General features: G+C 35.4%; 1 protein-coding gene across 1 annotated transcript; it reads right to left on the bottom strand.

Moving 5' to 3' along the window:
- Positions 1 to 1,361: 1,361 nt before the first annotated feature.
- LOC136239919 (NLR family CARD domain-containing protein 3-like) lies at positions 1,362 to 2,339 on the bottom strand. Its single transcript, XM_066030662.1, has one exon. It carries the CDS (start codon positions 2,337 to 2,339, stop codon positions 1,362 to 1,364), a length of 978 nt encoding a protein of 325 aa, XP_065886734.1.
- Positions 2,340 to 11,239: the final 8,900 nt, after the last annotated feature.

The raw sequence follows: 11,239 nt of genomic DNA, 5'->3' as shown, positions 1-11,239 counted from the left end.
TAGTCAAACATGCTTTTAAGATAGTAGTAAGTGTATAAAGAAAATAATGTTGGATAAAGTACTGGATGGCAACTGTGATCAGTTCCATCAGCAATCATGGAACCCTGCGCTCCTACATACCAAAACAACCACCATCAACAGATGGTGGATGAATCATAAGTGTTGTTTTGGTGGTCAGGTAGTCATGTGCCGGAATTGAAAGGACAGTCAGTATGCATGGGCTTAGATCTTTGTACTCTGTGGGTCAATTTTAGAACTGCCTCTTTTTACAGACTGACTATTAATGATGCAATCTGAATTCAATTGCAGATTAAACCTTCCTGTAGGGGGGCATACCCCCAGACCCCCCTTCACATGTTGGTACAGTTTTTGAGTGGCTTCATTTTGTTTCCCCCAAGATAAATGGTCTATCTTCCCCTGTATAAATGCTCCTCTGAAAATTTTTATATACCAAGCAATATAATGTGCAATAGCAATACAGTGGATTCTCACTAATTTGAACTCAGTAATATGGGACCAATGCTCACTAATTCAAATAGTAGAAATGACTGCATGTCCAATTAGACTATTTTATCCAGCAACAGGTGTGTGTTTTCTGTTAGAGTATAGTAGCTGTAGTGTGCACTTTGTATTATAATCAATGGGTTTTACTAATACAGGCTTATGCCTTTTGTGTGACCCCTGCATGTTATTAACAAAAATTGATAATAAATAAATCCAAACAAATTAACTAATCTGAGCAGACTAATAAAGCTTTTGTCAACCTGATAACAGTGCTGTTGAACTAGTGAGGATATCCACTGTATATACCAATACCACAGTAAAATCTCCAATAGTTGGTGTGCATGAGGAAATGAGCAGCATTTTTAAATATATTCCTTCAAGTCCTTCCTATACTATTGTACACTATTGCAAATATAATAATGATTGCTTAATTATCAAAATAATTATGTATTCCTTAATTAACTGATGATTTCCATTGTACAAATATAAAATCATTACATCTGATGGTAGGTACATGGCACTACTGTTAGGTATATACACTGATAAGAAGGGTATTAGTATAGTTACCAAGGAGATAATAAATGTAAGAACACAAGTTTAAATATGAAAAGACTCAATGAATAATGCTTCTGCAGTTATATCATTATCCCCAACAAACTAAAAAGTAGAGATCTTGTTAATTTGTTCATAAGCATTTGTCATTCATAAATCAGAATAGTGTGATAAAACAGATGCAATTATATTCTAATGATTATGCTATTACCAGTTGATTGAATACTTTGTTAAGCTCTCGAGGTTTTTAAAAAGCAAATGCATGCTGTTTGAAAATTTTTTCTTATTTTTTCATGTGTGTAAGGCTACTGTAAGCCAAGCAATTGAAGATTTGCATTGTGTGATAAAACAGCTGCTATATCATCTGTTGCTTCTTCAATGATATTGTTATTACCAATATCAAGTGTAGTCAGTGATGAAATGTTCTGTAAAGGTCTTGTTATTTTAATAGCACCTGCATTTTGTAAATTATTTGCATGCAAGATAAGTACTTGAAGATTAGTATTGTGTGATAAAACTGCTGCTATATCATCTGCAGCTTCTTCAGCAATGTTGTTACTACCAACATCTAGTTTAGTAAGTGATGAAATGTTCTGCAAAGCTCTTGCTATTTTTATAGCACCTGCTGTTTGTAAATTATTTGCATTCAAGCTAAGCACTTGAAGATTAGTATTGTGTGATAAAACAGCTGCTATATCATCTACTGCTTCTTCAGTGATGTGATTACTACCAACATAAAGTTCGGTAAGTGACGAAGTACTCTGCAAAGCTCTTGCTATTTTAATAGCGCCTGCTGCTGTTTGTGAATTAATTCCATATAAGCCAAGCACGCAAAGATTAGTATTGTGTGATAAAACAGCTGCTATATCACTTGCTGCTTCTTTGGTGATACTGTTACCACCAATGTCAAGTGTAGTAAGTGATGACATGTTTTGCAAAATTCTTGTTATTTTTGCTGTTTGTAAATTATTTCCATGCAGGTGAAGCACTTGAAGATTAGCATTGTGAGATAAAACAGCTATTATATCGTCAGTTGCTTCTTCAGTGATATTGTTATTACCAACATAAAGTTCCCTAAGTGATGGTATGTTCTGTAAAGCTCTTGCTATTTTAATACCACCTGCTGTTTGTAAATTATTTCCATGTAAGTTAAGTACTTGAAGATTAGTATTGTGTGATAAAACAGCTGCTATATTATCTGCTGCTTGTTCAGTGATATTGTTATCACCAACATCAAGTGTTGTAAGTGATGAAATGTTCTGCAAAGCTCTTGCTATTTTCATAGCACCTGCTGTTTGTAAATTATTTCTATGTAAGCTAAGCACTTGAAGATTAGTATTGTGTGATAAAACAGTTGCTATATTATATGCTGCTTTTTTAGTAATATTGTTTACCACCAACATATAATTCAGTAAGTGATGATATGTTCTGTAAAGCTCTTGTTATTTTAATAGCACCTGCTGTTTGTAAATTACTTCCATGTAAGCCAAGCACTTGAAGATTAGTATTGTGTAATAAAACAGCTGCTATATCGTCTGCTGCATCTTCAGTGATGTTGTTGTTACCAATATCAAGTGTAGTAAGGGATGAAATACTCCGTAAAGCTCTTGCTATTTTAACAGCACCTGCTGTTTGTAAATTATTTCCATGTAAAATAAGAACTTGAAGATTAGTATGTGTGATAAAACAGCTGCTATATCATCTGCTGCTCCTTCAGTAATATTGTTATTCTTTAATGATAGTTGCCATAAATTATGATGATTCATTAATGCTTTAGATAATTTTGCTACACCTTCATCTTGAAGGTTGTTATCACCAACTGATAAATCTCTCAATAGGGTATTATTGCATAATATGATCCACTAACCCATTAGTGATATTGTTATTGCAAATTCCAAAACATTTGCAAGTTTGACAAGTTGTTCATCATAATAGGATAGTTTTTAGTGCTTCCACTTTCAAATAACTGTGAACAATGTAAAGGAACAACAGAGTATTCTCCTGTGCACTGGTAATTATTTCATATTCTCTATCACTTAAATTACATGTGCTTAGATACATGGTTGTTAATGACTGATCAGATGATAAATCTTTACTGATATCTGTAAATCCTACTCTGTGAGCAATCATGGTGTATTCTTCAATGACTTTAAGTAAGCTTTATTTGGGCAGCAATTGTACTGAACAATGCATCAGACAAACACTGAATAATGGCTTTATTCTTATTACCATGAAAGCGCAGATTGTTATGCCATGATATTGTTGACATTGCATCACAACATAATGATCTAACTTTTATGATGAGATTGAGTATTTCTAAGTTTGATAGTTCACTGCTAAATGAACATGTGTTTATTACTCCTTGTACCAAATTCTTGCTGACCACTAGCATTATCGTACCTGAATTGTTAGTCATTATCAATCTACCAATTTCATCAGCAACTTCATCAGATAAGGAAGAATCATATATACACAGTGAACTGAATTTCCCATCATTCCTCAACATATCACCAATAGTATTAACAGTTATTTCATTAATGTGTGTTTCAAGAATGTGAATACTGAGTGGTTTGTGTTGATGTAGTAAAGCAAGCAAGTTCAGTTCCTCAGATATTGTACAGTTTAGTAGATACATGCTATCATACTGTGTGGCAGCATTATTAAAAAGGATGTGAGTTTCATTAAGTTTATATGCAAATACAAATGATCCAATGGAAACATGTAGAGATGTTATAGCATTACAAATAATTAATGCATTTTCAAGTGTTAATTGTCATCAAATCGCTGATACTTGTATTTTTGTTCAAGTATACTTGTATCTTTAACAATAATTTCAGTGCACCAATGTTTAAATAAATCAAATAATCCAACAAATGACAAAAGGTTTAATCGATTGTAAGTAAGGTCAATACTACTAATCCTTATTAAGTGATGTGCATCTTTGTCTGATAGTATTTTAGATAAAATTTTACACCCATCAATTTCTATGTTACAGCTTGATAAGTTTAGCGTTCTCCACTTCTTAGTAGGTGACCTTATAAAAAATAAATGCAAGTATACTAAGATCCCTGGGTAACAAGGTTTGATTGCTGAGATTGATTATTTTATCTTGAAAAATGCCTCCAAGTAATGAAATCATTTTATCATTTTTAGATTCTGCTAGACATTGGAACATATGCAGACATTTTATTTTATCATTTAAAAGTTTGGTAGATATAGAAGTTCCAAACAGCCTTGAAGTAATTTGAAACCAGTTACCAGAAAGAAAATGGTTCAATGCAAAACTATTTCCACCAGTTCTACCAGCATACATGATCCAAGTGGTGTAGTAACGGATCAACCAAAATGTGTTTTTAAGGAACTTTATTTGCTGGCTATTTGGCAGAGTTGAAATGTGATATGCTGCCATGTACTCCTGTATTGAAAAATGAAGAAAGTTATATGTCACAGTTTCACCATGATCAAAACTTTTAACAGAATCTAGCAATCCCAATCCATTCCAATTGCTGGGTCTACTTGTCAAGTTTGGACAGATTTTCTTAAGTTCAGCTAATGTGAACACTATTATTTTCGCATTGAACTGAATCCTCAAAAACATTTAATAACTCGTGGACGCAACTACACACGATCTTGAAATTTGGCTCATTTGTAGTACTGCTTGACCCACTAAAAATATTTCAAAATCTTGTTGTTCAGATGTTTGACATAATATTACGGCCAATCAAAATTTTCACAATACATTTCCTACGGAGAATCCATATAAGTACAGTGTCCATTACAGCCCTTTCCCGAACTTTTAATGGAGCCAAACCGTACGTGTCTGTTGTTGACACCTTTGCTGTTACCAATAATCATCTGGTTGGCAGAAATGTTAACTCTGTTGAGAAAAAAATCCACATTTAATTTTTAGCTGTTTTTCAGGGTTCAGCTCAACGTGAACATACTGATCACATTTCAAGCCTTCATATGCAAATCAGGCAATTTCATTAAATAATTTAAGGTATTCGGGAGGCAATTCCAACAGGCTTGTAGTACTAGTAGTAAGGTGGCTGACTCTTTGTTTTAAAAAATGCTGAACTGTCATTTCAATAAATTGTTTGTACATTTCTGTTTGAGAATAAGGTAAGTCGTGGATACCATTATATTTAGCCAAGCAAAGCAATATAGTCATGTTTAAAGGAATATAACGAAGTGCATTTATTGTAGTATTTGATTCTAAAAATTCTTTAATATTTTCGTATGATTCTGGTGTAGAGCTTCTAATATAATGAAGACGATCTTCTTCCGTAAATCCTAATATTTCTACTCTACAATCAACATTATTGTGAAGATGTAATGAGGAAGTAGGATGAGAAGTGATCACCAACAAACATTTTGGCAAGACTTGGCGAAGAATTATATCGGCAACAAGGGAATTCAGCGTGTCAGCCTGAGCCATTTCATCATATCCATCCAACACTATAACTAGGTCAGCACCATCATTTTGAGTAATATACTTTGTAACACAAGTAGTCATTTCTATATCACCAGACTTTAAAAAATGCTGAACAAACCCTTGTACAGATTTTGTACGATTTGAGTCAAAGCTACGTAAAGCTATCAAGAACAAAAGGGTTTTATAATCAAGAAGGTTGTTGGTAGCCCACAAATATGCAATTTCCTTTGACAAAACTGTCTTTCCCATTCCTGGTACTCTTCTATTAGTATCATATTTGGTATAAAGGTTGATCCATCAGGATTGTTTGGCAGTGAATAAGTCAGCTATATTTTTTGTTGTATTTCTGTATAATTCCTTTGAATTTGCATGGAAATTTGATTCAGAATCATCTGCTGAGATTTGTGATACCACATTTCCTTCCATAGCTAGTTGCTGGCCATTCATTTCTTTAACAGTAAATCGGCTAGCATTGTATCGTTCATGCAAATTTTTGGATGCATCTTGCACAATTCCACCTGTAGTAAGTACAGCTATATAACAATACATTTAAAAAAATATGTGTACACGTACAGTATCAAACACACGGTAGTGTGTCGCGTGGCCCAAGAAGCCGGCGCGCAACACCCGTGAGTATATTGACAGGAAGAACTAAAACGCAATTTTCGCACCTCCGTAGCTCTGTGTTTCCTTGATGAAACAAGACAATTTTTTCTGTGGACACTCTCCCCAACATCAGTACTCCACATTCCAAATTTGAGCGAAATCGCTTCAAGTGTTCCCGAGATATGCGACTTCAAAGATTTAGTTTCTTTGTTTTTTTACTCTTGTTTTTTTTTGCACACTTAAACAAAACTGCTATAAAATGCAAACGCTATATCCGATTGCCTTGAACTTTGGCACACAGAAGGGGGGTATAAAGGTGCATCTCGGTACCAACTTTGGCTGGAATACGATAAACAGGCAAAGAGTTATTAGCGATTATTCACAAAAATAACACCAATATGTTGTCACACCTACAGGGTAAACCGCTTACGGGAAGAAGCTGAAAATCGGTGGGTGAATAGGTTAACTATTGAACCTCAAACCTATTGTAGTTTGAAAGAAATCGAACTAAAAATCAGGAAGATACAACAAAAAAAACCAACAGTGTGTAACAATTATGCAATCAAGATTAGCTAATAAAAAACGACTACTTGTCACGCCTACCAGAAAAACCACTTGGGGCAATGCTTTGAAAATCACTGTACAAATGGAGTAATCATTTTAGAAAGGCTCTTCAATGGTGTAGAAAATCAGACTTAAAGCCACGGAGTTATAACACAAAATCCAACTTGGTGTAGCAAGTGCAAGATCAAGATACTCTAATAGAGCATTCAACCTAATAGAACAGTCACCCTGAAGAGAATTCAAGAGAACAGCTAGAAATAAGTAACCTGTATAGAGATCAGCTACAAATAAATCACCCTGTAGAGAGTTTAGTAACAAACAATTCACTCTGTAGATAGATCAGCTAGAAGAAGTTACCTTGTAGGGAGTTCAACTACGGAAAGAGGTAGTTCAGCTAGAAGAATGCCACAAAGAAACCACTATGTAGAGAGTTCAGCTACAAACAAGTCACCCTGTAGAGAGATCAACTACAAACAAGTCACCCTGTAGAGAGATCAGCTAGAAGAAGTTACCTTGTAGACAGTTCAGCTACAAAGAAACTATCATGTAGAGAGTTCAGCTGCAAACAAATCACCTGTAGAAAGTTCAGCTACAAACAAATCACCCTGTAGAGAGATCAGCTAGAAGAATTTATCTTGTAGAGAGTTTAGCTACAAACAATTCACCCTGTACAGAGATCAGCTAGAAGAAGTTACCTTGTAGAGAGTTTAGCTACAAACAAATCACCCTGTAGAAAGATCAGCTAGAAGAAGTCACCTTGTAGAGAGTTCAGTTACAAAGAAACCACCATGTAGAGAGTTCAACTACAAACAAGTGACCCTGTAGAGACATCAGCTAGAAGAAGTCACCTTGTAGAGTGTTCAGTTACAAAGAAACAACCATGTAGATAATTCTGTAATAAATATATGAATTATATATTATATAAATTGTACATTTACTGATAAAATCAGAAAGTATTTAACATCTGCTTCATCTTTTCTTCTTCCTGTGGTAAAAAAAGATAGATTTAAAAAAGTCCCAAAGCCTGCCATAGGTCAGCTTTGGGGTATACAAATGCAAAAAGAAGTGAAATCTAATCCAAAACAGCCAAGCTGTAAATAAAGAGTGCGGCCCTCAAGCTTGGTACCAAAATTCACCTGAATTGTCGTTATTAAAATTTTACCATTAACCTGCCATCACAGCCATTTCTTGGACGCCACCTTGGATTTCACATCTTTTTCACCATAGCCTTTTTGAGGGCCATACTCTTTTTTTTACAGCTTGGCTGTTTTGGATTAGATATATATATATATTAAGACACATGGTAGCATGTTTTGGGTCAAGAAAGCTGGTATGTCAGATTGTGGGTATACTGACAGAAAATAAAGAAACATGATTTTTATGCATACGTAACTTTGTTTTTGCTCCTTTGGAATATTTTTTATGCTGCAAACACCTTTGGCACCCCACATACCAAATTTGATTAAGATTTTCCTGCAAATTCATGAAATGCTCGTCCTGAAAATTTGGCCTATTTTTTCACTGTTTTGGGGGCTTATATTTATCTTATTTTTCACACTGTACAAAACCATTATATAATGCAAATGTGTAGCTTGATAACCATGAAATTTGGCTCACTTTAATGATGTATCAAAATTAATACTAAATTTGGTGCAATTCTGATAGACGTTCACAGAGTTACAGGTATGCGCGATAATTTTCATTAAAAATATTAATATTTTATTTCACATACAGGATTATCACCTACGGAAATAACTTGAAAATTGGTCTGTATACAGTTAACTATCATAGCTCAAATCTTTTGTGGTTTAATACAAATTGTAGTGACAGCTACAAAGTCTCAAGGAGAAAATGACCCTGGTATAAAATAATGGTGTCAAAATACTCAGAACAGGACGGTCATCGAGAATCTTAAAAAGAGTACAAAAAGTGACTATAGACTCCTAATAGCTCATGAAAACACTATGTATACTGAGCTAGCTACCTGTTAAAAGACATGGAACTCTGACAAGCATATAACTATAAGATAAACAGTCAGTGGTTTTGCAATTATTATTTGAGCCAAGACTGTACCTATTAGATGAGTTTGTGGATTATATTGAGCATACAGTAGTGGTCACAAATGTTCCTGTATCATTTACCAAGCATTTAAAAGAAACACAATGCAAATGCTCTGCTTAGAAAATGCAAACACACTACTTAGAGAATGCAAATGGAATACAACCACAACACAAACGCACCACTGGTAATAAGGTGGTACAAATCTCCATCGAACTACAACAGTGCCTAACCATTGATAATATCAGCCCTATCTACACGATTTAGCAAATAGTCGAAGATTATTGTGATTATTGTTATACTCAACTTAGCTGTAATCTTTCTAAGAATGGTGTTTACAAACAAAAATGAATGGTGTTCACATGCCTAGCTTGTACACTATCTGATGGCTACTATAGTTTATATAGCTGTTTCTAATCCACATGTGTCTATTTCCTTTTACCCAGCTTGACAGCCACAGCTTACTTTGCTAGCAGCAGCATACGGAAGAGGAATTACAGCCAACTGGCTAATCTACCAGCTGAAGACGAAACTCTTCAATCTTATGTAACTAGAAATATTCATTTAATGTACTGTATTACATCAGTTTGAGGAAGATCCTTTTATGTAGCCCAGTATCAGCTCGCTTCACAAAACAACAAAACCCAAAACCCACCATTTATAAACCCCCATGGCTACACCGATGTAAGTATGGGTTCAGACTTATGCTTTCACAGGTTAGCTTAATCACTTTGCATCTTGTATAACCCATGGCAGCCCTAAGGATAGATCCTGAGTAGTGTAGTTGACGACTAACTCAGTTGCCTTGTAGACTTTTGAGCACAGACACAGTCTTTCAATGAATGAACTGTTTATTAAACTTTTGATAAATATGCCATGCAAATTATTTCATAATGTTTGTGTGAGTATTTGTGTGGTAATTTTCAGTTCAGCTCCTTCTCGACATTGGTCACTCAGTAGACTTTCTTGGCTGGTCACTGTAGGCATTCTCAATGAATTTAATCATACAAGTGTAAGGAATTTTAAATTAGAGTAGGGACAGTGTATAATGCTGCAATAAAAAGTACCGAAACAAGCTGGATCGGAGTAGTATATAATGTCCAATACTGTAAAACAATAAGAAGTGAATATCTCTACTGTGCATTGAGTGTAGCACAGTAGGGATATTCACTTCTTATTGTTTTACAGTATTTAGAAATTACGTACTACTCCGATCCAGCTTGTTTCAATACTTTTTATTGCAGCACCATACACTGTCCCTGCTCTAATTTAAAATTCCTAATTTTTTCTTATACTTGTGTGTGAAGTTTTTTGCAAGCTCATGACCACTAAATAGCCTGCTTTTCACAAAACCAGTCACAATATTTTAAGAGTTAATCATAGCACTATTATACTAGATTATGGCTAATAAAATAACAACTGGTCAGTGGGCGTGGCTCTACATAAGCCTGCAGACAATAATGGACGTGGATTTGTGGGATTTGTGCATACCTTCAGACTGATGAATGGGCATGGCTACCAATGTAACAACGTGCTAAGAATGTTCTAGAATGATTTCACAACAATCACGTGCCTTGTACAATCACGTGCTAATCTATATATTACATCTCCATCATTACAAAAAGGAGTGTGTTACAGGGTACAAGGATGAAAAACCCTTACAGTGCTCTAATCAAATAAGTGAAAGTAGTGCAGTGTGTGCGTATGTTATAGTCACGAAAACTGGTCGGCATATCGAACTGGTGCTCTTATGGTTCTTTGGGAGCGTCTCAGGGCTGGAGCTGATACAACAGAATTAGTGCCACAACTTTCCTCAACTGGTTCATTTGTGTCACTGTCATATGCTTGATCATCTAGGAACTCATCAGTGCTTGTGTTAACCTCTGTTTTACCCATCACCTTTCTTAAGTCCTTTCGGTTTCTACGATAGTATTGCCCTTGTGGTGTCACAATGTTATAGGAGCGTGGAGCTCTTTGACTAATGCTGGTTACTTTGGCTGGCTTCCACGTGCCATCCTTTGATGTCATCAACACTGAGTCACCTATTTTGAGGCTTTTCAATGGTTTTGCCTGGCGGTTTAGTGTGACCTTACCACATGTGTCGAGTCGTTGGCCACCAAAGGCAACTAGCCTTGCATGAGATTTTTGCAGTGGGGTTGAGCTTAGTTGGAGGTATTTCTGTCTGGAGATGACATTACATTGTGCACCTGTATCAATCTTAAAACTCATTTTCTGGCGATTTACGAGGATTGTTACTTTCCAATCGGGTGACTTTGAAGTAGCACATTGTATCATACCAATAAACATGTCGTCAGGGGAATCGGAGTCTTCATGTGTAACACTGTGCACTTTCTTTTGGTACTTTGTAGCAGTGCGACTTCGACAAACCTTTGCAAAATGGTTTCTACGACCACAATTGTAGCATTCTACGCCTTGTGCTGGACAGGGCTGGTGACGATAGTGTTGATTTCCGCATCGGTCACATCGAGGTTTGGGGTTTGCTTCTTGACTTTGACGTCG

This window comes from Dysidea avara, chromosome 12 (genome assembly GCF_963678975.1).
Source record: "Dysidea avara chromosome 12, odDysAvar1.4, whole genome shotgun sequence".
Lineage (NCBI taxonomy): Eukaryota > Metazoa > Porifera > Demospongiae > Dictyoceratida > Dysideidae > Dysidea > Dysidea avara.
This window is presented reverse-complemented; position numbering and strand designations above follow the sequence as displayed.

Bases quoted from the DNA above. Each gene is read 5' to 3' on its own strand.
- LOC136239919 (XM_066030662.1), bottom strand. From the start codon at position 2,339: ATGAAAATAGCAAGAGCTTTGCAGAACATTTCATCACTTACAACACTT.